Raw genomic sequence first — 26,817 nt, 5'->3', positions numbered from 1 at the left:
AAAGCTTAAGTATGAAGCATGCAGACACAGCCAAGAGGATCAGTTACTGTTTGACAAAACATTAAATTAAACATTTAACTTTGAATGTGGTTTGATCATTGACGACCTCCTGGGAGTTTTGCATCGTCTTTAGTTTACCAACAATGGTGCGATAAAGACAACACAACCAGTCAGCTGGAGTCCTAAAGGTCAAAACCCCTATTGGATAGAGAGGTCAAAGGAGAATGGCACGATTTGTTTAAGCCAACAGGCAAGCCACAAGTATGCAAACAGCCCAGTATAACAGTGATGTGCAGAAAAGCATCTCAGAGCACACACACTTGAAGTGTTTGGGGTAGATGTCCAAGAATTCAGGCTGATCCAGAGGCAAAAGGGAGTCCTAACTGGCACTGGCTAGGTGGACCTAATAAATTGAATGTAGGTCAAGGGGGGTCGCTGTCTATCAGCTTACATGAGTCACAGCACTTGTAATTATTATGTGTTATCGATTAATCGATTAGTTGTCAACTATTAAATTAATCGGCAACTATTTTGATAATCGATTAATCGGTTTGAGTAATTTTCTAAGAAAAATAAGTCAAAATTCTCTGATTCCAGCTCCTTAAATGTGAATATTTTCTGGTTTCTTTACTCCTCTGTGACAGTAAACTGAATATCTTTGGGTTGTGGACAAAACAAGACATTTGAGGACGTCATCTTGGGCTTTGGGAAACACTGATCGACATTTTTCACCATTATCTGACATTTTATAGACCAAACAATCGATTAATCGAGAAAATAATCGACAGATTAATCGACAATAAAAATAATCGTTAGTTGCAGCCCTACTTGTAATACGACTTGAGTTGCAGTTGTGCTGTAATTTGCAAATGTTTACAACTCCTTTATCTGTTTACACCGACCGTCACGCTCAGGACTCAGTGCTGAACAACTTGTGCAGAAGTTAATGGGAGTGATGGAAATACCATGGGAGCAATGTGACTGTAATTTATATCAGCAGGAAAATAATTGACGTTGCTCGTATGAGCTGGAGGCAGTCAATATATTAAATCAATAATCGCAGTATGCAAGAATGCATAAAAATGGAAATATTGATTGAAATTTCTTTTCCCATTACACGTGTAAACATCCTTACTGAATTACTGTCATAGTCAGGTTAAGGGGAATCATATAGGAATCATATAGGATTACTGTGTAAGTGTAATTACTGCTATAAGTGAGACAACCTGGAGGGAGAGGAATGGGAAACTATGATACTGCATTATCACTGCAGTATCAGATAGGAGAAACTGATCCTCGAGCTCCAGGTTTCTAACAGGTTTCTGCAAATACTACATGCAAAAAACTTGTAAAACATCATAGTAATGCAATAGGTCTATCAAATACAGCATGTGTCTCATAAGACAGATAATTTATCTGTGTGTAATGATATTGGTAATAAATCTTCCTATTATCTTTTAGGTATTTAGGGATTTAATTGATGACTGCTTTTCCTTTAGGTCAAATATTCATCACTTTGCTATGAGAATGAGTTGGAACTTGGAGTTTATTGTAGGAAGAAGTCATGTTTTTCTTTTGCAGCAACAACGAAACAGCCACCGCCACTTTTATGCCAGTATTTGATTATGGCAATCTTTTATACTCACATGCCTCCCTCCCAATGTCTAGACACTGTGCATCGTGGAGCATCCGAGTTTATTACCGAGTGGAAAGCTCTCATTCATCATCATACCTTGTATGTTCGGCTGACTGGCCCGCCTCCTCCATTAGCAGGCGTGCCGACCGTACATTTTTATTTAGGAGGCCGTTCTGTGTCTGCTCCCTATTTGTGTTCTCGTATCTGTAAAAAAACTGGAAATTACTGTTGACTGTCTCAGGAACTGTTTTCATCTGTCCCTGATGTGTGTTCTGCACCCTCTTCATGAAACTCACTGCAAAGTGATTTAAAGCCCAAATAGCTGCTCTCTCGCTTGGTGAGTTTAAATTGATGATGAAGGATCTTGCGGCAGAATCAATAAGGAACTGTCTTTGCTTTGTTTAATCAAGATTAAAACCGGTTTTGAATCTGTGGCCTTGCTGGTTTGATATTGGACTGATGGACTTTGGAGCACTTACACAGACAATTGTACTTTCTTGTCTCTTATGTGACTCTGAGTGTATTTTCTACATTGTTGTATGTTGTCAATGGGACTAATTAAATAAATGTTCAAGTAATTAATAAAAAATAAGGGGAATGGTGGTGGTCTTATGGTTAGAGACTGGGAGGAAGAAAAGCTGTGTGGAGAAGTAAAACCAGAGTCATGGTGTCAGAAGAAGAACAGTAGAAGACTGCAGAGGTACGAGGAAACTCCTGTGCGTGTGTGTGTGTGTGTGTGTGTTATACATGTAGCCCAGCCTCCTCCTGGGACTACTCCCCCGTGCCGCCGCTCTTGATAGGAACGTGTTAGGAGTCAACTAAACAGAAGTATGATGAGTACCTGTACAATGTCTCTCTCAGCAAGACGTCCTCTGGAGGATACTCTGACCTCGTCTCCATCCAACTCCTCCATGGCTACAAAGAGACACGGAGAGAGAGGAAAAATAAGAGGAAAGAAAGAAGAGAAAGAAAGAGACAGAGAGAGAGGGAGGGAGAGAAGGTACAGCACGTTCCTTTGTATTTTCTCAAAGCAATTGAAGGAAAGGAACGAAGAGCATTGTGAGAATAGCGAGATGCTCAGCAGGTGAAGAGTCAGAATACAGTGTGTACCGAAAAAATTATATTTCATGTCATTTTGACTTTGAAAATAAAAAGAGGAGAAGCTTCATAGGTTAAAAGTGCAGCGAGAGGAGTGCTTTCAGACAGTCTCAAGTGTGGCCAAATATCGGCAAAAGGCGCTCGCTCGGAAATTGCGCTCCATTGGAGATGTCAGAGTGAGAGGTCTTCTGCAGTAACAGCACCTGCTACAGGAGTGTGTTCCCTGTCTGGATTTACTCTTGGACCAAGACACAAAACAGCCTGGATGTTGCAGCGCTGCCATGGCAAGGTGGCTGAGCACAGTGTGAGGTCAAGTCAGCAACCACACACACACACACAGACACACACACACACACACACAGAGGCATACACTAAAACTGACAGCATGAAACTGAAAGTGACATGCCAGAGGTTTTAGAGCTGGAAAAACACAGAAAAAAATAGTGTAGAGCCAAGACAGTGCAAATAAAATGACAAACACAGGCGATAAGGCCAGGCGGATACACACACACACACACACACACACCTAACCCACCTTCCCCCAAGGTGCTACTAAGTGGTTTTGACCTTGTGACCCCCAGCCATGCCTGACTGGGTTCACTACCAGTCCCGCTGTTCGATTGCCTAACCAAGTAGAAAACGGCACTCCATCCAACACACTGATGAGTCGTCACACCCTGCTGAGCTGTAACAGAGTACACACACACACGCTCTTGCATGCATGCACAGACCCAAGAATACACACATGTGCACACTCCAATAGATCCACACACACACACAAGCTCTCTCTAAGAAGCCCCTGCTGGAAAGTCATTGATCTGTGGGCTGTGAGGGGCCTGCACACTTGACTCCATTGACTTTCTGCAGCCGCTCTCCTGGGAAGGGGAACAGCTCACTGCTATATACAACCAATTAAAACTGTTGCTGTACTAGTGCAAGTCCAAATGTAATCTGCAAATATAAAATTCAAAGTGTTTCAAATTAACTTTTGCCCTCCTGAAAACCTCCAGGGTAGGAAAGCAAGAAGAATGCAATCCAATAAGGTACAAAGTCCATTAAAACATTTGTCATTTTCATTTCATGTTTCTGATAGTTAAACTATTATTATTATTATTATTTCAGTATTAAAAATGTTGTTTTTTAATGGTTTTTAGTATTTTATTTGTATTATGTAGTGTTCATTTCTTTTGTAGTTATTTTGATTGTTCCACAGAACCAGCACTTGTTAGACAGCTATAGGCCAATTGTGAAAATATATTATGATAAAATAAATAAAACACTTACCGTCAAACTCAGCCGGCCCGACACCTACGATGATGATGGACATGGGGAGCGATGCTGCCTGCACAGGAGACAACAGGAGTGGGATTAATTCATTTTCAATTCAGTTCATTCATCCACACCTCCAGGCTCAAACAATTTTTGAAGCTAGCGAAACAAAACTGACGGCAGAAAAACAAAACAGAAGTGCCATTTCCGGGGACTTGTGCAAGAATCCCATTTTAAACTCAAAGCCAATCAGTTCTGCGTTTGGCTTAGCAAAATCTTGGGAGTGTCTTGAAACTCCAATAATGGGTGGGGAAGTTTTGTTCATAAACACAGTATGGGCCAGAAGTGAGTTCTGAAAGCCAGAAATTTGAGCAGCTAGCCAAGTAATCACTGAGTCATTGGTATTGATCAGCAACCCTATCAACCCTACAGATATATTATGGCCATTTTGCGCTATGGGGCAAGAAAAACCTTACTTATTACCCCTTAAAAAATGAAGAAATTATTGAAAATGAAAGCTCTGTCATTACCATGTGAATTGCAGTTTCAATTTACATGTTGAACTGGGTGAACTGAAAGTGTAGGCTATTGACCTGACCCACAGCAGAAATACAGTACCAGGTCAATACATCAAAGGTCAGGAACTCTTCAAGAAAGTACTGTGTTTATGAACAAAAGTTCTGTAAGAATACTCAGCGAAGAAGAGTTTAGACTACTAAATAAAGGATTTAAAGCAAATACCTGACTGCATTTATCTCAAAACTGCACTTATAAGGCAGTTAGAAGAGAGAAAGGCTTTGCATTCAAAATCCATTCAAAAACTTTAAGCACATAACTTTCCTTTGCCCCGCCGGCTATAAGAGAAAGCAATTGGCGCCGGCCTAATTAGATCACTAACCTCTTAATCATTAAATCGATAGGTTATTGAAACAACTATTGACCTCTCCCACTGAGATATTAGAATGTCTTAAATAAAATTGACTTTTAATCGTCATTACTCCTACTTGGTTGGAATCTTGAATACAGAACTTTGAGTCATACTCTACTAGGGTATTTTCTACTTTCTCTTAAGTAATGGATTCGTGTACTGAGCGCAGCGGGCTAATTGCTGGGACTGATCCGATCCAAAACATCAAAGCGGTAGAAAGGGCGATGGTCAGGAACTGAAGTGGAGCTTTTGTCCCATGTCAGACCTTGAGTTGTCTTGGCAAAAAAGCTTGATTCCACTCTCTAACAGAAAATAAGAGAAAACCCTGAGATACATCGCAGTAACAGAAGGAGAGATCCCTCCTGCCAGATGTCAGAACTGACACGCAGCTGAATGAAGCTATTGTCCTCCTGGTTTAGGTAATAAAGATGAAAATACATAGATACACTCTGGAGGCATGCGGGAGGGTTTCCAGGAGAATGAATAAAAGTCATTTTTATTACATTTTCAAAAGGTAGAATGGACAGAAGAAAAAGCTTTTGTTCGGGGGTTTAGAATGCTACGGATTGAAATGCATTCACTTTGAAACGACGAAAGAAACAAAGGGCACATTTCCCCAAGTGTCAGTCTGTTTTTAAATGCTAACATGTAATTTGAACGAGATAACAAAAAACATTTTGCATTTCAGAGTACAGAATATTCAAAAAGTTCTCTCCTCATGCTCAACAGGATGCCTCTTCTTTACCTAACAGCATTGAGCAGAAGTGCTGGCTGTGGCTCTTGTTGCTGCTAAGCGACTATTGAAAAACCCTTTTGAAGCGCGTCGCTCTCTTGCCATAAGTTGACATATTTGAAACTTCTAGTGCCCGGCACTTTGAGTGCTAAAAAAAGCAATCTGTCAGCATTGTGTGGAATGTGCAACAGCGTGTCTTTTCCATCTGAAATAATGAGGAAAAGAAGCCCGCTCTGTGAAGAGACATGCAACCTAACTACTGTGAAACTGTGCAAGGAGAAAAACACCATCAGTCTCTGTGTGTGTGTGTGTGTGTGTGTGCGTGTGTGTGTGTGTGTGTGTGTGTGTTCTGTTTACTCACGCTGACCACAGCCTCCTTGGTCTGGACCATGTCAGAAATCACTCCATCTGTGATCATCAGCAGGACAAAGTACTGAGAGCCATCTGTAATCTCGGCCGCACAGCTGGGGGACGTGCGCACACACACACACGCACACACACACACACACACACACACACACACACAGACAGTTAGGCTGTCAGACATGCAAACTGTACAGTAAGACAGACTTTAACAGCAGAGTTTCCTGAGTACCTGAGTCTCAGAATAGTGTTCAAGGAGAGCACAAAGAAGCATAGAGGCCTGCTGTCGGTCTCAAACATTAGAACATTACCTTCTCTATAGGCTTACAAGGTTGAATCAAGCTTTGAGAAAATCACCAACTCGAAGCCGTCATGGAAACCAAACTGAAGTCACGTTTGCTGGGCAACGAGTCACGTTTCATTTCTGTTCCTTTGATGCTTCAGTAAAATCTACTCTGGAAAAGTATTCTGGTCCCAGACCTGTTTCAACTCACAATTTACTAAAGCTATAAGCTTTAAGCTATGGCAAAGTACCTGCATCTAATATCATTTACCACCAAAACTGCCTGAATCAATTCAATATCTGGGGTTAAAGTGAAGGAATGACTAATGACTGACAAGATATTACTTTTTGGTCAGTGTGGTAAATTATTAGACACAGATCAGCAAACTATCAGCTTAGAGGGAACATTGGTCCTGAATACTGTTCTGATGTAATTTTTTTTAGATATGGCTTCCAAATAGATTTATGGTGTTTTTTTGTTTTTTGGCTTGATCTTCACTCTCTATGATAATGATAAAACTACATGATCAAATTTGGACAATGATTGTCTTGTCTTTTTCCTATACACTCTACAGGACCAATAACAGTAATGCTTTGCCATAACTACGCTCCAACCTATTTGAAGAATTACTTTCTGTTTGTAAGACATAGCCATGGCCATAACACCAGGGGTAGCATAGCCAATGTTGGGCTTTACAGATTTAAAAACCTGTCTGGCAAATGCACATTTGCATATCAGGGATCCTCCGAATGGAACAAACTGGACCTACAAATCAAACAGACTGTCCAGTTTAAGGTCTTTTAAAATGAAGGTAAAGAGGAGTATGTTGAGTAATATTGCAGAGTAAACCACTCAGTTAATATCAGTCTTGGGAACTATTCAAATCTTTAGTTGATGTTTGTATTGAAAACTGTAATTAACAAGCACATTTCATATGCCTGTTTTTTTAATATAATTTATTTGATGTTTTCTTATGGTATATTCGGTGACTCTCGGCCAGTCAATGCCATGTTTTCTTAGCCTTCTTGTCTTTTAAAAGAGGACCACATTGGAAATAAGTTTTGGAAACATGGGACTGCAAAAATGGGACTATCTCTGAGACTAGCAACCTTTTCGCTTTGTCGGTAAAACGTGTTTATTCAACCATCAAGGAAACAGCAGTGTAAGAGAGAACAGTCCTTTTAAAGTGGACTTGATGCCCTGCCACACACCATGGTAACCGCTTTGTTCTCTGAAGCTGGTCCTGTGCCAGAGAGAGTTGTTTATCACCTAAAAAACTTCAACCTACCGCAACAGAAAGACTCTTGAAAGAATAACGAGCGCCGAACAACGTGAAGAAAAGAATGTGACCCCACTCCTCGTTTCTACGCCGCTCTTCATTCCCTCATCGACAGGGGGCTGGATGAGAAAACAAATGAGTGTACCCGCACTGGCCAATCTCGGCCTTGGGTTGATATCATTGCCGGATGAGTTCGTAGGAGTGTGTAGGTGTTCGTAGGTGTGTGTGTGTGTGTGTGTGCCTCACCTGGGCTGCCTGTGTGTGTGTTTATAGCAAGAAGGCACCATCTAATACCAGCGAATAACCTGTTCCACCTGGCTGAGCACTACATTGATCTGTGTGTGTGTGTGTGTGTGTGTGTGTTTCTGTAGGTGTGTGTGTCTGTGTGGGTGCATTTATGTGTGTGCGTCTGTGTGGGTGTATTCGTGTGTGGTTGTGCCTGCGTGTGTGTATCCATCCATTTGTGGTTGCATACACGTACGTGTGTGTGTGTGTTTAAAGTGGGTGATCTCTCTGCCCCCCTATATGGGACTTTGTGTCCTTCAGAGCAGCCTAGAGGTGTCACACAGGATAACACATTGACAGCTGAGAATTCAAGGGTAAGCCAATGACACTGAAGCCGGGATCCACTTCAAGTTTTCAGCACACGGAATATTCCGGTCTAACAAACCAGGAGCGCAGGCATTTTGAAACAACAAAAACATGGAAGGACCAGGGGCGGCAGATATTTTTGTGCTTTTATTAACCTGTTAATCATATATTGTGGGGTGTCAGCTGTAAGGCGCAAAAATGGAATGGCCATCTGTGTGATTTATTATTCCGGAGAGCAATAATTTCAACTGGGATTGTACACACTATTTAGTGCCCAGAGTGACTGTTGGCTCCGCTGAATGCTCGATGCACGGGGCAACGCCCAAAGCTGAGCAGACAGGAGGAGGAGGAGGAGGAAGATGATGTACCTCCAGGATGGAAGGAACTTTTTGACAATTATTTAGAATGAATCTCGTATTCTTAATGCAAAAATAGTGAAGGTGCTTAACACTAGGGAGGCCAACTCGTCAAGTGAAATTGATAAATTCCGAAATTTTTCCTCAAACCACTGTCTTTAACTAATATTTTGACGTTTTCAAATCCATACAAAGAAAGTGGCATATGATCGATTTTACCCCCCTCTCTCGCCAAGCAGCCTTTATTTTTGATGGGTCCATTTTGACGGATGGTTTCCACGGAGACGGACTCTGATGCGCCGGGCGCCATAGGCTTAGCTTCTGGCTTCTGAATTTTAAATGAAGAAAATGATATAATAAAACTGCTACTAAGATATGTCACACATTTACTTCTACATCTTATTTCCTAGATTTGGTTATCAAATGTCCCTGCTTAATTTTTAATTTCTACTGCTACAGCTTGAGGTGTGGAGCGGCTGGCCTTTAGCTTACCCATACTGTCTGGCTCTGCCAGTGGTAAAGTGTCATGATTAAATCATGAATGGAGAAGAGTGGCCATGCGCAGACATTTCAGCGGTGATCACTTTTCCATCTTTATAGACAAAGGCTGGAGGACACTCACTGGCTTAGCAGTAAGTGAAGTCTGGACTGATGCTCATGTTCATGTTACAGGGACTGGGATAACATTTGTTTTGACCGCCCCCCATAGGTGGAGTTTCACTTTTATTCTTGGGGGGGGGCAGCAAAACAAAAAAACCACAAAAAAAAACACTATATCCCACTATACTGCACCACACCACACACACTGCTGAAACAGATCGCTTGTAGCCAACAGACCATACAACACAACAAATTAAAAAGTAGACAGCAACCAACATCCAAACCCAGGCTTGCATAATTCAATACCACAAAGTAGCCTAATTAAGTCATGTGAAAATAGATAACTTTGCAGTAGACCAGAGGACAGTGCATGAAAAAGTTATAACCAATACCTCCAGATACATTCCAACTGAACACACACACACAAACTTAAAATAAACAGCTGTATTATCTAATGCAGCGGTAAATGTTTTTTTTTATTAATTGAGAATATTCACCACTTATCACATTTCTCCATATTGCACATAGAGTCAGAAATAGTCAAAATTGTATCCTCCATCTCTGATACAGTAGTAGTAGCAGGTTACAAACCTGCTACTCTGTCCAATTAATGAGTCATGTGACTCAGTTTACAAGCTCTGATTGGCTTGTAATTGGGCAGTGTGAACTTAAATGAACCAAATACAAAAATGCAACAAAGGCAACTTTTCCGCTATGGTTCAGACCAAAGAAATCAAACTGTAGGTGTGATCGCACCCTTTATCACACACACACACACACACACACACACACTCACTTTGCCACTTGGCTGATAACGGGTGCGAAGTTGGTGGGTCCGTACAGCTGCACCGTCCTCAGGCTCTGGAAGTAGGCCTCCAGAACCCCCTCTATGCCCACGCAGTTGGGATTATCACCGTCACCACTCTGCAAGAGACAAGAGTACATTACATCAATGTAGTGCACACCATATCCATCCATATATAATAATCAATTTTACATACTGTAATACGGTAAGGTCAATGAGTCCGCAAGCACACCAATATCCCGAAAAATGTTATTATGAATTTTAGTATACTATATTTTTACGACTATTAGTACTTTTCAGTTGGTGCATGTAAACATCATATCCCATTCACAATAACTCTGCTAAGCTCTCATAACCCTGATACAGCCAATGAAGAGAAATCCAATTAAAATTCCTGAGATATAGTGGTATTAGCTGTGCCTCTCAGGAGTATATACACCGCAACACAGTTACTGTTGGCTCCTGCAACCTCAGTAAGCTCATTATCCAGTAATACTGAGAATACCCTGTTTACTCCGACACACAGGGACATTCATGTATGGAATGTAAAGATGAATATGTCCACCTTATCCTGAACATGAATATGAACCTTTATGTTTCAGACTATGTACATGGAAATCCTGTCAATTGTCAGTGTCGACTGTTTGTCTAGTGTCAAATAACAGAAGAATAGGAGCACAACACATGAACTGTTGATTGTAAAACAGAACAGTAACACTGTATTTGGATAGTCCACTGCTGATACTGAATTTACTGACAAGTGACTATAATGTGTCACTAAAAGGTAGACTGAGTTTCAGTTGATACTCACAATGGTGTGAGAAGCAGTCTATATATATTCAGTGTCTGGGTTAAGGTTAATCTTAGGTTTAAAAATGGGGTTAGGCTAAAGTCAAGGTTAGGGTTACCATAGTCTATACAGATGCGGCAAACATCTACATCTACTTTTTGTCATCTGATAGTTTAATATCAATATTAGTGTTATCATGGGACAGAAGGCTGTGGATGATGAATTATTGAAAACAGCCTATTGTTGATCCCATTAAACTTCTGATCAGCAGTAAGAATGCTCTGATCTCTTCTTTGATCTGGCCAAGTCATCTTATGAAATATTTTTTTTTACAGAAAGAGAAGTTTAAACTTGAATATTCTCACTCTATGTTCTGGAAATGTTCTTTATTTTTAGCCGTCACTGTCGGAAACGTTCAAATCAAACAGACAGGAAAGTGCCGATTTGGGTGAGACGAGGAGAGAGAAGTGTGTGGGTCGGCTTTACATCAGATTAGCATCCAGCGGTTTCTGACTGGCTGCTCTCATCCCTCAGGAGGAAGGAAGGAGGAAGCGGAGGGGATGCTGGGAGTGTCCTGCTGGGCAGGGAGATGAGCCAGCTTCTGAACTTGTGCGGCCAGCTGTTGCCGCAGCGACGGCTCCTGGTCCAAACCACACTTTGTAGTGTGTGTGTGTATGTGTGTGTAGGGGGGACGGCGGGAGGAGGATGTAGATGATTGTGTGTGCATTGTCATCTATGTACGTGTGTGTTTGTGTATGTGTAGGTGCCTATGTGCATATGTGTGTTCCTGCCCATGTGTGTGTGTGTGTGTGTGTGTGCATGCCTTTGACTGTGCACTGTATGTGTGAGCACCCATGTGCATGATTCCCTGTGTGTGTTTACTTGTGCATGCATGCCTCTATTTGCGTAAGTATGAGTGCACGCCTGTGTGTGTGCGTGTGTGTGTGTGTGCGTGTGTCGTACCATTGGGAACGCGTGGGAGATTTTGCCGTCAGGGGGCAGCTTAGCTCCGAAGCCATAGGCAGGGAAGAGCTTGTCGCTGTCGTAGTCCTGGATAATCTCACCCACCGCCTTCAGAGCCATGGCGTACGCATTCATCTGGTAGGGGCTCATATAGTGGAGGGAGGTGGGCTGGGACGGGTTACCTGGGAGGAGGACACACACACAACACCAGCAAATGAATGATAATGTCTCTCTCTCTCTCTCTATGTCAAACCCACATATAGATAGGCAAAAAGATACAGAGATACAGGGGAGACAGACGAGGAACTACAGAAAAGAACAAAAACTGAAACCAGAAGATAATAACATCCAAGTGGACACAAAGTAAAAAAAAAAACTGTTGCACACAAAACTGTTGCTAGGTACCTAGGCGCTGGACAAGTTTGTGACAGGAGTGTCTGCGGTTAAACACAAAGCAGACACTGCTTCTCACTAGATAGGAATGCAGAACAGGGGTGTGATTCATGCTAAGAAAATACTGCAGTTTCATTCCATTTGTTTTGATTGAGTGTGAAAAGCTGCAGTAGAAAGCAGTGATGTTCTTGTTCCAAGCTGGTTTCATTTATTTTACTGCGGGCTAAAGGTGAGAAATCTATTCAGGGCAGATCTGCCTGTCATTACATGTTGCATGAAATCAGTTGCATGGAATAGGTAGCAAGTCTTTCCCTGCTCCCTAGTAGAAATTGAATTGTGTAGAATTGTTTCATGCAACTTTCCAGCTAACACCTGCAATTTAGGTAAAGATGACAACAAAATCACACTCTTCATTTTACCTGTCTTCACTTTCTTAGACATTTCCTGAAACGCTAGATTTTGATTGATTAATGACACACTAGCCTTAGTGACAGACAGCAAATGGATGTAATTAGCCTTCAGTAATATAATACCTTCAGTAATGATAATACCTCCATAAAAACACTGATTTCTTTTGTCTATCCAAGTCTGCTAGATAGACTTAAAGTATAACTTTTGAACATTGAGGGCTCAAGTAATAGTCTTGACATTCAAAATGTTTGAAGCTAAAACTGAATGGACAGGTAGTGATGAGATAATGAGCAGTCTGACTGTGCAGTTGTATCGCATTGTGAAGCCCGCATACTGTAGCTCTGCTGCATCTGTGCACATGTGTGTGTTCAGCTCACATCTACTCCACCACTGGCCAGCTGCACTTAGGAAACATGTGGAGTAGCAAAACAGATCTCTCATGTGCACCACTCTGTGTAGCATGTGAGTCCACTCAATTTGCAGGCGAGTGCTTTGAATTGTATATTACAGCTGCACTTCTGTTACTATAAGCCTGAGAAGCATGTAGTGTTGGAATATTATGTATACTACATATCTCTGCTTACATTAAAAACCTCAAATTATAATACCAAATTAACAACATTGTATTATTACTCATGGACCAATCTACAGAACAGCTTAAAGCTTGAACCTCTTACTCTCCCCAACAATTTTTAAACCTACATTGTAGACCTTTGTTGTACTCATGTAATTGTTTAAGCAGTACTAGTTAACCTTTATCTATCATTTTCGCCTCAGATGTGTATGTGATTGTGTTGCTGAATGCCTGATGTGTTGTCATTGTGTATCCTTGTTCTTGGCTTTGTATATGTTTTGTCATCAGGCCTCTCTGAAAAGAGATTACTGGGATATACTTGCTAAAATAAACGATTAGTAACCACATATGCATGTATATTTTGATTTGCCTGCAGGTGAAGGAACGAGCACACCATCTCCATACACTAAAACTACTCTACAGCCTGCAGATACCCAATCAACTGCAACACAGCCTACAGCAAGTGGCAGCAGCTCTGCGTCCTGCTGACTGGCCGGTATGGGCCTGTCTGATAAGGTGAGGACAGTGTTAGTCAGCAGAGGACCTATCAGGGAAAATGAGACCATACTTTTCCACAAATAGAGCATGGGAGAAGCATCACCACTAATCACAATCTTGCTTAGGGCACCGAAATGGTCAGAGTGGCAAAACACATACATGCCCGTCACAATATACCCAACAGAAAGCATTACAGTACATCTAAAACACATCAATACATGACTTACCATTGGATGCTGTGAAGTCTATAGCTACTGTGAAGTTCAGTTGTGTTCTGTTGCAAAGGAGGAGGGAAACAAAATGTCACAAGGGAAACAAAAGACAAAAAAAAAAAGACACACACACACACACAAAGGGCATGACACACTCCGATACACTTTATACACACTCTGTTACACACAAAGATGCAAGTATACACAGGCTGAGTCTCCCCCCATACACACACACACAGCGTCCACGATTTAATCAGTTTACTGGTTCACTGACTAATTAGTATGGCGGGACAATATTCCCTCCAACATCTTGAAGGGCTAATTAGGTAAAACAAATGAAAGCAGTAATTAAAAGTGAATGAACTGAATAAATTAGATATTTACAAATGAGATTTACCAATGCGAGCTTCCCCAAAACTTTGCCCTTCAGGGCTAATATAAATTCAACATGATGTTCGCAGAAACCCATCAGGAAATTCAATCTAGTGTCTTCAGGTAAACTCGGCAGACACACACACACACACACACACACACACACACAAAAACAAAATGGTGGCTATTGACACTCGCTGTGAGAGCAAACTAATTACTATTCCACTCACCCTCCTCGGATGAAATCCACAAAGGTGTACTCTGACTCCACTTTGAAGGACAGCAAAGTTACCTGGCAAAGCACACAGAGACACACACACACACACACACACACACACACAGCGATACCGAGACAGGGAGGGGGGGGGAAACAGAGAAACAGAGAAAGTTTGGGAATCAGGGCGACAGAGGGGAGTATGATAACAACATATATAAACAATATATCATATAAATCACCAATACAGAGGGAACGACATGGGAGATATGGGAGGAAGGGGCACACTCACGGTTCCAGAATTGATGTATTTCTTCTTCTTGCCTTTCTTCTTGGGATTTAAAACCTGTCCGCGGCAGGGAAAGGCAATTTGGATGAGAACGATTAAGAGGGTACTTCTGAAACCAATTCATCCCTCGGGATGATGTATAAGAGTTTCCGCTCTGCGTATGAATAATGCAGGAGATCCCAGATAATACTGCCATCTTATGTATTGAAAATGATAGTATATGTTTAACTGTGATACGCAGGCCAGCATATAAAATGGAAAATTCAAGACGCTAAACCATCCATCCATATAATCACAAAATCCACCCTCCTATGCATGGTCTATCACTCAATGGATTTTGTATACTTGTATGTATTAAAAGTTCACCAAGCATTTGCAATGGGAACAATTTGCCTTTGGGAATACGATTAGCAAACTCTGTCTTCTTTTCAGACACAAGTGATTTTTTTTAGAAACTTTTAGGATTGCTGCACTCGTTACACTGCAGCACTGTTGTTAATTTGTTTGGAGCGCAGTATTTCTTTGCTGAGCAGGCTTTAATGAGCTGTGGGCATTAATGGAGTCAGCAGTGCAAGACTTTGCTTTATCATAGCTGATGGTTAATGCGCATGTTCGGCTCCTTTTACAGTTTGCAGCGCTGCAAATACACAGTTCTTATCCTTATTCTTACTCTTATTAGTACTGTGTATCAGTTTGTGTTTTTATTATTGCATTAATTCTTATTTTGTCTGTCTGTGTGTCCAACCATCCATCTATCCATCCATCCATCCATCCATCCATCCATACATCCATCCAAATGTTTTATAATGTTGTGGTCAGGACACACACACAAAATGTCAACTTGTCAGGAACTCAGAACACCCTTGTTTTTAGCTTTAATGCCAAAAACATCTATCTATCTATCTATCTATCTATCTATCTATCTATCTATCTGTCTATCTATCTATCTATCCGTTTTATAATGTTACTGTCAGGTGAAAACCTTGTATCTCCAAAATGTCAACTTGTCAGGAACTCAGAACAACATCCTTGTTTTTAGCTGTAATGCCAAAAACATCCATCCATCCATCCATCCATCCATCCATCCAAATGTTAATCTCAGGTGAAAATCTTGTATCTCCAAAATGTCAACTTGTCAGGGGACTCAGAACAACAGCCTTGTTTTTAGCTGTAATGCCATGCAGTTTATGTTCACCCAGTGGGGTTTGAAAGGGTTTCACAAGCCTTCATAAAGGTCAGAGTTTTCTCAACCCATAGAGGACCATGTAGTAATGAAAATCACCAAAATTGGAGTTACGAGGTTCTCACATGACAACAACCCGCCCCCGTGTCGTGTCTCACCTCATAGACGTTGAACTGGTTCTGACCACGAGACAGCTCTCTGTAGCTGGTGGTGAACTCGCCAATGAAGTCATGGCTGCAGAGAGGAGCCAAACAGGCAGGGATGAACACTAATATTTTAATATGAGACTATGCTTCATTGATTATCTCTCTATCTCCATCTTTGTTTCTGTCAATCTCTCAATATCTGCCTTTTCTACTCTCTCTCTCTACTCACTCTCTCGGTTATTTTGTACTTGGCCAAAACACTTCAAATTTCTACCCACAGGACATGCATAAAGCACACTTTTTATTCCCTATTGACATGTCAGGGACGTCAGTGTGAATTCATGACTCTACAGTGAGCGGTTGCTTTTACCTTCCATCTCGATCCCAGTCGTAGACGTCTATTTTCACCGTTCTGTAAAAAACGGAGAGAGACAAATAATCAGTGTTGTTTCTGCGGATCTGCTGCTTACCAGACCGTTCCCCGCCAATAAAATGAGAAGCCGATGTTCCATTTCATTAAAAAAGTCTTTTCACAGCATTACAGCGGGCACAGAGCAAACCCGCACTTACTGTTTCAATACAGTGTCCCCGGGCTGAAGAGGGTTACTGCCGCAGTAGGTAGCTGTAATATTGTGTGAGCTTAGAATTACAAGGTCCAACTATGTTCAGAGTAGTTTTCAGCTATTGAGCGTTATCAATTTCACATCTTGTAGAGCAAAATGAATAAAACCTTTGTTAGTGTGCAGGCTGCACCCACTTGAATATTTTTGAACATACACTCTCAGCCATATGTGAAGACTGTGTGTAGGGCTGCGGTATATTAATGATTCGTTTTGGTCAGCATGTCAAAGGGAACCTTTCAATTTCCAAGTTTAGGAATTAGGAATATGAATTGTTTGCAGATCAGACTTTGGAAGTAATCACTGTAATTATCAGTACAATTACAAGCTTGTTTTTACACAAGGCTGTTACTTCTACTACTACTACTACTACTACTACTACTACTACTACTACTACTGCTACTACTACTACTACTACTACTAAAAGAGCTTTTTCAAGGGGTTCAGTGTTCATTTTCAGATCAACTGGAAGTCTGCAGGCATGCTGAATCAGAACAAAAACCCTACCAAATATCACAATAATGGATTAGCATAGGTAGTGGGAAATAATAATCACAGCAGTTGTGCCATTGTACGCAGCGCTGCATGTGCAACAGAGGAAGAAGAATACCCACACGCTGAGTTTTTGTGTTTTTGCTACATTGCGACGCCATAAAGTTCCCTGTCAGGCGACGGCAACCTGAAAATTTCACAAGCTTTCTGGGAGCAAGACTCAGAGTGTACCTTTTTTTCTCCTCCTTTGTTCGAGAGTAACACAAAACCTACCAATCACGAACAAAGTTATTTTCCTCCAAAGTGTGTTGGAGCCTGTCCCTGGCAGCTAGTGAGCAGAATCCGACCTGACTTTAAACAAGCAAATGTACGAACAGAATGTTGTGCTGGAACTGAGTCAGTCTTAATAACACCAGTGCTGGTCCCTGGCACACCGTGACCGACTGCTGGCATTATTCTGACCGCCCCAGCGACAGGCGACGTCATCCAGGTGCAGATCCAGCCTCGTTCCTATTGGGCCTCTTGAGCGTCCCCCCGCTTCATCTTAATCGGAAGAAATCATGTCGGCCCGCCTGCGATTATCACACACCGCCGTGGCCATTTATCTTACTGAAACACCACAGAAAGTTATGCTATCTGCATCCGTAATGTAGTCACTTACCTGTTTCCTGCTTCTGCTCCGTATCTGAATACTAATGAAACACCTCAGGATGACGGCTTATCAGCTCATTTAAATAGATGAGAGGTGATTCAGTTGAAATGTTATCTGACCTGTCGTAGTCGCCGTTGCAGAGGGCTCGAACAGGGATGGTGAAGGGCTGCCACACCGGGTTCAATGTATTCTTGATCACCTCTGTCTTATGGCAGATGGTGAACCTGCAAGCAAAACAATAGACATAAAACACATCCATATGGTTCACTTTGTACCTGTGACACGACCGAAGCTCATCCCACATCACCTTTCTCCAGCTTGACCTGCACTGTTACAAAGTGCATGTGTAGGTTGTTGTGTCTTTTTATAGCTGTTAAAGTCTCTCTAATGTTTCTAGAGGATATTAAAGATTTACACATTGGAGTTTTAGTTCTGCAAACATTTCTCGGAGGCTGAAATAATCTCATTGGTTGCAGTGTACCAATATACACAGTTTTCATTTCCAAAGTACCCAGCTTTGGAATGAGTTTTCCCTGTCAAACCCTCTGGTGAATATTTTTTTTAACCTTTATTTATACAACAATGTGTTTGTCGAGCTTTTCAGCAACATCCTGCTTCACACTCTTACAGTTACATATACTCACTCCAGAGAACTGCCCAGTATAACCTCAGTCTTTTACTGCTACTACTACTACCAGTGCTACCACTGGGTCTATTGGGGATTAAGTGCTTTGATCATCAGAACATTAAAGGTATATTTCTCAGGGAAAAGACACTACTTGTTGATGTGAGGCAGCAACCTTATGGCTTCAAGTTTGTAATGCAGTGAACTGGTGATCTAAGAGGCTATTAAAATACCACCTGAGATACAGAGATGGATACAATATAGTATAAGGAACTCTAAATTCTTTTCCTCAAATAGATTGATTTAAACCAAGACGGAAGAACGCGAAGACTTCAAGTTGACCCCGACACGCTCAGACTTACGTCCCGTCCTCGTTACTCCGGTAGAAGACCAGGAAGGGGTCCGACTTGCCGAAGAAGTCTTTCTTGTCCAGCTTGTTAGCGCACAGCTGCATGGTAGCAATGTCCTGAGAGAGAAGACAACGAGCTTTTTAATTTGGCATCAATTTGATCATTCTGATGCAATTTCGCTCCGAAACTCGGCAACTTGTTTTCTTTGGGAACTCATTTCTCGGCGATGAGGGCAGAGGATTTGCGGGACTCAAGCACAACAATTTTGAAAGCGAGTCTCCCTCTGAATACTAAGTAACTGGCAATGTGAAAAAGAATCCTGCTTATTGGCAATGCAAATGTGGAAGTATACCACTATTCCCAGCATAGTAACCGAATCATACATAGTTTACAGTGATTGCGATCCAACTTTTGATTTAAATAATACATTAGAGTTGAAAACAGCAGTAGGAGAAACTGATTGTGTTATGGGGTGGCTGTAATGTAGTCAGAGCAGCACTGGGGAAGGCTTCATACATATGGATGGATGGTTACAGCAGTTAATGAGTGGCTGTGTTAGTCCAGCTTCTGTTTGGAGATGCCTGAGACAAGAGATGGAAGTGTGACAGGGAAGTGAAAAAGAGGTTAGAAACAGATGGATGGATGGATGGATGGATGGATGGATAGATAGATAGATAGATAGATAGATAGATAGATAGATAGATAGATAGATAGATAGATGCCAGTTTCACATGTGGATTCTCGTTAATGACTTTCTTTAGTCCTCACCTCCAATAGGAGGGCATCATGGGAAATCCAAGTTTGTCATTGACAGATAGGGGTTGTCTGCCTCCACACACACACACGCACACACACACACACGCACACACACACACATCAGAATTTCTAAAGAGCAGTTGGATCTTGTCAAGAGCAAAACCTCCCAGAGTAACGACGGTAAACACAACCAAGATAAGCCTGTTCGCATAACGGTCTCCGGGGCTGACACACACACACCCACACACACACACACACACAACACGCACACACACACAGAGGCAATTCTGGTAGTATATGACTGGATGATATTAATATATTATTGTGACAGGGAAATGGGAAAATTGGAAGAGAAATATCACTTAGTTTGCAGGGGGAAAGCATCCTGACAGTTCATTATAAACATTTTAAGTAGTGAACTGTTGAGCGGTCTGGGGAACGCAGCATCACAGCCTGTAGCTAGTGTCGAATACATTTGGGGGGATAGCAGAATGAGATAAGTCAAAAGATCTCAAGGTGTCCCGTTAAAAATGAGGGTGGGGTCCGGCAAACCCCCTGCACCGAGGGAATCTGGGGTTATTTTCCCTTCAAAACTCACCCATTTGTGGCATTTCATTATGTGCTTTTGGACAGATTTTGGCTTCCTCCCTGTGTCAGGAAACATTTTCTGGAGGGGTGGGGGTGGGTGTGTGTGTGTGTGTGGGGGGGGGTTACAAGCTGTCACTATCACCAAAACATAAGGGCAAAAAAAAAAAACACTGACAATGGCAGACTGTATGGAAATGCCCAAGCAAAAAACTCGGACAGTGCGCTAAATGATTGGAGAAGACAAGAAGACAAAGATGAGAGATATTGAGCTGTCCAGCTGTATATGTTTGTGAGTGAGTGAGTGTGCGTGTGTGTGTGTGTGTGTGAGAGAGGTACTGACCCTACAGTTACTCAGTTCCTCGGCAGTGAAGATAATGACTCCACACTTCTTCCCTGGAATCCCACTGAGAGAGAGAGAGAGAGAGAGAGAGAGAGAGAGAGAGGGAGGGGGAGGGAGAGAGAGAGAGAGAGAGATTCAGTAATATAACAATTGCCCAGGAGGCATCATACATAGTCATAAGCTGTTATTGTGATAGGTGACAGTCTTCAGGTGCAGAGAAGATGCAGATTTTTTCATTTATAAGAAAACGAACACTCTCTCTCTCTCACACTCACACACACACAGACAAAAACATGCCCAGGTGTGCACACGCATTCACTCCCCTCCATTCACACTCTCTTGTTTTGTTGTAAAAGTTGCTCTTACAAGGTTAAAACCTTCGTTTTTTTCCTCCACATTTCTTTTGTTTCTTCCTCTTCGCTTTGTTTCTGTCTCATTTAAACTCCTGTTAAATCTGAAGGCTTAAGACTGAGCCGGCTCCGATGGAGGAACAATTCAATGAAGCGTAACAAAGGAGGGAGAAACGGAACCAAAAAATAAATAAACTAGAAGGGCACTCAGAGAGCGCAGACCTCCGCCAAGGTTCGTGCTATTATTGCTTGTTCGTGAGTCGGATCCGGATCCGCTCCAAAATTTAATGGGTTCTTCCTTGGCCCATGCCACACCCTTCCACGAAGTTTCATGAAAATCGGGCCAGTAGTTTTTCCGTAATCCTGCTAACAGACAAACAAACAAACGGCACCGAAAACATAACCTCCTTGGCGGAGGCAAAAATAGAGTGGATGTGCTACAGAATAGACTGGGAGCGAGGGGAGAAAACAGCGGATAAGAGATAGGAGGAGCAGATTGGGAGCGAGAGAAGAAAAATGAGGAGGAACTTTGTGACAGTTCGGGCACAAAAGGGTCGAGCCTGCCTGCTACTCAATTACACTTCCTGAAGCTGTAGAGAGGAGGAGAGAGGAGAGAGGAGGAGGAGGAGGGAGGAGAAAGAAGATTAGGACATGAAGACAGAGGAGGGAGCCTGAATTGAACAATTGAAATGTCGCAAAATCTAAAATGCGAATTAGGTGGGTTTCCATCAGCTGGGGTTGGAGTGAATAAATCGACTTCTGCGTCAGAAAATACATCCAATAGAAATATGGAAAGTCTTTCAAGAATTGATGTAGTGTTGCGCAGGGATGGGACGATATATCGAAATTCAACATATCGCAATACAAAAATGTGACGATACGTATCGTGGGGCAGAAAAATGAATCGTGATTTAAATTGTTGTTCACATTCTAGCAAGCCAATGCTATTGCTAGAAAGATTTGTGGCTCAGAAATAAATAAAGAATTCTGCTACTTTGTTGTCATTGAACTTGTATTTATTACATTGTATCGTGGTTGTATTGAATCATTAAAACTGTATTGCGTATCGAATCATATCGTGAGATAAGCATATCGTCCCATCCCTAGCGTTGGGCAAGTTGTTATTATTTAGTGTCGGCTAATGTCGGTCAAATGTCATGCTGTCTGAAGACCAAAATAAAGAAATGCTTTAGGCAATATTGTGATGCAAAACTACGGCTGCACGATTAATTGTAGATAATCATATATCACAATATGTTTCCATCCGATACTTAAATGTTTGTTATATTTTCATTTCCCCTGAAGGTCCTGGTGTGGTATATCAAGCGCCTCCATTATGCCTGACCAATCACAACCTTTGAATGTCCAACATGCATCATGTGACCAAAACCAAAGTTCAGATGGACAAGCAGCAGAGAAACCTTCCATAGAGCATCTTTGGGAAAACAGAGCGATGAGCTAGGTGGAACAGAACGGATCAGCCCGACGTTAGAGAGGAAAATCCTGAAAACATTGTTTTAGTTCTTTCACCTAGAGATACTGTGGTTTTAAAGCAGATTAACATGTCTAGTTTCTATGTAAAGTTTGCCTCAGGGTTGTAGCTGCACCCCAAAGTAATATACCGGAATTATATATTATTTTATAAATAAGGAGCAATAAGGCTGAAAAGAAGACTTGCTGCTACTTTGAGAAATACTGCACTGGAAAATGTGAAAATGTATGTTAAGGAGCAAAAGTGCAATAAAATTATTTATTTCCTCCAACCAAAATAATCAATAATCAATCCTAATAGCAAAATAATCAGGATCATCAGCCCTAGCACCAACTCATGGCCATTCAACAGGCGCCTCATAAATGGGAGAGACAGCAAATGACATTTTGGCAGGTCATGTTTGACAGATAATTTACAAATGTCACCACATCATTATCAATCATCATTGTGTCAAATGTGTCTCCATCGCTATTTATCCTGTTATTTCTTTATCAACAAAACTGAGGAAACTGAGGATACTGAGGAAATTGTACCAATATATGCAGTTTCCTTTCAGCCCGTTTGACACAGAATTTGCATAAAACATACTTGGGTGGAAGACAAGAGACAAGAGAGTGTCGAGATTGTAAAAAGGGAGACGGACAAATGAATTGGGAATGTGTGTGGTCGTCTGAGGACCCGGGGCCCGCTGATGAACCCACACCGAGACTCATTACCGGAGACGGACAGGACAGAGACTCAGATCTTGTTCCACACGGCTGCTGTCTTCTGGCTCAGCGTCAGCAGGGTTTGAACACAATCAAATCGAAAATGCATCGACATGTATTTCCAGTGCTTGTCTCAGAGACCAGTGAAACAAATAACAACTGACAGGCCCATTGTTATTACCCTCTCCCAATCAATTATTCTGTAAAACTGAACAGCCGGATAATGAGCAAAACAAGCGAAAAAGGAAGACTATTAACAATCGATAACTCGTGAAATGTGGTTTTTTTTTTACCTGTCATGTGTGATGATGTGTCATATTTACATGTATTGGTTAAGCAAATGTTCGGTTTGGTTTCCTTTAATACCTTTTGTCTTCTTTTTGCCTTCTGTGGACTAAGTTTACTCGAGTACATCACATGTCACTCAAACTGCATTGATACTTGCCAAATCCCTTGATGTCCATAACTCATTCTGAACATCCCATGAACACATTTCGAAAAGATTTGTCCAGGTTGTAACTTGTCAGGCTCTAAAGACACTGGACAGGTTAAACATTGAGGAGACGAAGCATTAGCCCAGGTCATCCAGCGCTGACTTTACCATCGCACCATTAACATCACATAACTCTCCTTTTCCCTAATTATAAGAAACCATTCCACGTCATCATCTATTATTTTGTGCCGTTTACCTTCTTTGCTGTCCATCAACCTTACAGATTTTTAGTTTTATGTAGCAGGTACAGGAAAAAGGAGACAAGACATGAAGCAAGTACACAGTGTGTGCGAACATTAGCAGTGTCCTTTTAGGTTTTTAGGTTTCAGGTGTCAGGAAGTGAAATCTCATTAATCTGCCATGATCTTCCCCTCCAATGTAGGCTATATTAACTCAGGAATTATTCATGCCACCTGTACTTGATGCAAATTTTGTCACATCTTCTTGAATACCTCTTGTGCTGCTCCCACTTACTCCCATGTGCACGCCATTGACCCGCAGTATGTCCATAGAATAATCGCGCCATCCACTGCATGTAAATGAACGATCTCAATAGAGCATGAAACCCTGGACTAGGGCTGAAACGATTCCTCGAGAAACTCGAGTAACTCGATTACTAAAAATCATCGATGCAAATTCTTTGCATCGAAGCTTCGTTTAATCCATATAACTATATACACACTCAGTGTTTCGCACAGATGATTATTACTGTTGCACAACGCGCTGGAGAAAGAGAGAGAAAATAGCGAGCGGCGAAGAGAAGAGACAGGCCAGAGAAAACGACAGAATGTGTCCAAAGTTTCGGATCCAGTGTTGCCAACTTGGTGACTTTGTCGCTAGACTTAGCGACTTTTCAGACCCCCCTGGCGACTTTATTTCTCAAAAGCGACTAGCGACAAATCTGCCGAATTTTTCTGACCATGGGAAGCAATGTTAATGTGTTGAATCCCAAAGCATTTGGCAATAAATTGGTTCGGCTGATGCCGGTTTTCTCTACTTGCTTGTCTAATCCAGAGAGGTCTGACGGTCACAGCACTTCCCACACACAGCGTAGCTCCCTCCCTCCGCTGAGAGCAGGGACTGTAGGATAGGGTCCACTTGTAATTGCTACCGGCGTACGCCGAAACTGGCCGGGTGGGCGGAGTCAGCACTTAATATTAAAACGGGATGAGATGAAGGCTAGTAAAGAATGCATGTTAATTATGGCTATATGTAATGGCTAGTTAAGAACATAAATCAATATGGTGGCTAGTTATGATGTCCCTAAGTTAGCTAAGTTTTGCTCAAGAAAATAACCACAGAAAATAAAATGCTGCAGTCAATTTGTGAAAGCCTGAGCTTCATTCATGTTATTATTATGATAGTCACACACACATCCCCCCCCCCCCCACACACACACACACACACACACACCTACTCCCCTCACAGTGATGCATAAAATACCCCAGAAAGCAAAATATCAGGTGGTGTTAGTAGCAATTGGAGCCTAAAATGCACCAGTCCAATACAGCAGGTATATTCAGTTTAGTTTGATTGCAGTGAGTAGGGTCAGCAGGTGTAGGGCAACCCTTCAACATAGTAAATAAATGTACATTAGCCAGTCTTATGAACTTGTATGATATTTAGGCCTAGTAATAAGTATCAATAATAATTATTATTTCACCTCGTTTTCAGTAAATCACAGTGTATGGACAGCTTCGTGCGGACAGCTTTTCTCTTTTGTATATTTACTAGTGCTCTTTAATAAAGCAAAAGTATTTCTTATCCGATTACTCGATTAATCGATGGAATAATCGGTAGAATACTCGATTACTAAAATAATCGATAGCTGCAGCCCTACCCTGGACCCACCAAGCTCAAAACAAACTGTTGCTCTTTACTTTGGTAGTCCTTTTGGTTTCCCTTCCCAAAATTACACATCACCACTCTGAATAAAAGCTCACAATATAACATAAAAGCAAAATCTGTCACTAGCTAACACCCAATCTGTATTTTTGGATTTCCTATTGAGTAATGAATATTGGGATACAATTTCAGAAAGTGGATGAAAAGCTTTTCGGTAGCAAGAAAACTCGCTCCAAATAAACAGCTTTTGAGGCGTTGAGAAAAAAACATGACTGATCTTGCAGCTGATGCCCAAACAGTTTTGAAATGTTTTGATGTATTTTCAATGGTCTGGCTTGGGTCTCGGCATCATGAAACATTTTGTATGTGTGGGAAGCAATTTCGTCCGTCCTCGTCCATAAAACAACACACAACGGCAAGATCGGAAAGGCGACGCCTTACATCAAGATGTAGTTACACCTGAAAATGGAGGATGTCCGTCTGGTCGAATTACAGTTCTAAAGCTCAAAGAAAAAAAGACATGTTTGAACTATTTCTGTTGCACTTTTGACCAGGAAATTTGAGAGACTTTCGTTGTTCCATAGTTGTCACTTGGCTGTCAAGCAACCTGTCACTTAGAGGATAGAGGCAATTTTTCAAACTGTCACAATGACAGCTAAGTCAAATTGTACGGCACGGTCACAATGTGTTTGGGCCTTGATATCCAGTGCCCCTTTTCAAATCCCCTATCCTCTTCCTTCTTAAGTACACACACACACACACACATGCACACAGCTATCCCACTGCACACACACATACGCAATTGTCTGGAAATGTTAAGAAGAAATATTTGTGATTAGTTGATTTTACGGTGCATAAACTACCTTATTCCATCCTCAATCCAAAAGTGTGTTGATTTGTAATTAGTTCTGATCGATTGGAGTAAATGTTTTAGTATGGGTATGAAACAGGGTACAGGATAAATCCTCAACTTTCTTCATCCTCAATTTTCTTAATCCTCGTAATCCATCATTATGAGTAATTACTGTCTTTTATAGGTGCCCCTTTTGTGCAGCAATAACCTTTTTATGTTTTCATCTCCTCTCCTCCTCCTCTTGTCCCAGCAGTGTCCAAATACAACTTTAGGAAATGGGCGCCCCGAGGCTAAGCCAGGAGGCATAACCGCTGTCCAGCCACCCTCAGCGTTTCAGCTCTCTGTCCCAGTGTGGAGAGTCGGGCTAAAGCAGAACACAGAGCCGGGCTTATCAAAGCACCACTGACACAGATTTATTTATGGGTATTAAGGAACGAGAAAGGGGGAGAAAGAGTCCGACTGACAGAGGATGAGAGGGAAAAAAATATAAGAAGTGAGGCCAGTGACAATGGCAGGGAGTGTAAAGACACAGAGGTGAGGCAGAGGAAAGAGGGATGATAGGGGAAAGGGAAAGAATGACGAAAATGGAGGAAAACGCAAGCACAACGAGAGGCGGGTGAGTCACTCTTGCCTCATCTCACGAACGCGCCGTCTTCCATGACTTCGT

The 26,817-nt window shown here is 41.7% G+C and overlaps 1 protein-coding gene across 3 annotated transcripts in view; it reads right to left on the bottom strand.

Moving 5' to 3' along the window:
* Positions 1 to 26,817, bottom strand: part of LOC139916610 (copine-9-like) — a 63,064-nt gene that overhangs the window by 1,632 nt on the left and 34,615 nt on the right. For all 3 annotated transcript variants that reach the window (XM_071905536.1, XM_071905535.1, XM_078288261.1), the window contains exons 8-20: positions 20,411 to 20,474; positions 18,739 to 18,842; positions 17,871 to 17,975; positions 16,358 to 16,399; positions 16,000 to 16,075; positions 14,662 to 14,715; positions 14,386 to 14,447; positions 13,799 to 13,845; positions 11,696 to 11,877; positions 9,934 to 10,061; positions 6,026 to 6,128; positions 4,019 to 4,076; positions 2,478 to 2,551 (exon numbers count right to left, since the gene is read on the bottom strand). In XM_071905536.1, coding sequence (XP_071761637.1) covers positions 2,478 to 2,551; positions 4,019 to 4,076; positions 6,026 to 6,128; positions 9,934 to 10,061; positions 11,696 to 11,877; positions 13,799 to 13,845; positions 14,386 to 14,447; positions 14,662 to 14,715; positions 16,000 to 16,075; positions 16,358 to 16,399; positions 17,871 to 17,975; positions 18,739 to 18,842; positions 20,411 to 20,474 — 1,099 coding nt within the window. The remainder of the gene's footprint in view (positions 1 to 2,477; positions 2,552 to 4,018; positions 4,077 to 6,025; positions 6,129 to 9,933; positions 10,062 to 11,695; positions 11,878 to 13,798; positions 13,846 to 14,385; positions 14,448 to 14,661; positions 14,716 to 15,999; positions 16,076 to 16,357; positions 16,400 to 17,870; positions 17,976 to 18,738; positions 18,843 to 20,410; positions 20,475 to 26,817) is intronic.

The sequence above is a fragment of the Centroberyx gerrardi genome, chromosome 14 (genome assembly GCF_048128805.1).
Source record: "Centroberyx gerrardi isolate f3 chromosome 14, fCenGer3.hap1.cur.20231027, whole genome shotgun sequence".
NCBI classification, from domain to species: domain Eukaryota; kingdom Metazoa; phylum Chordata; class Actinopteri; order Beryciformes; family Berycidae; genus Centroberyx; species Centroberyx gerrardi.
This window is presented reverse-complemented; position numbering and strand designations above follow the sequence as displayed.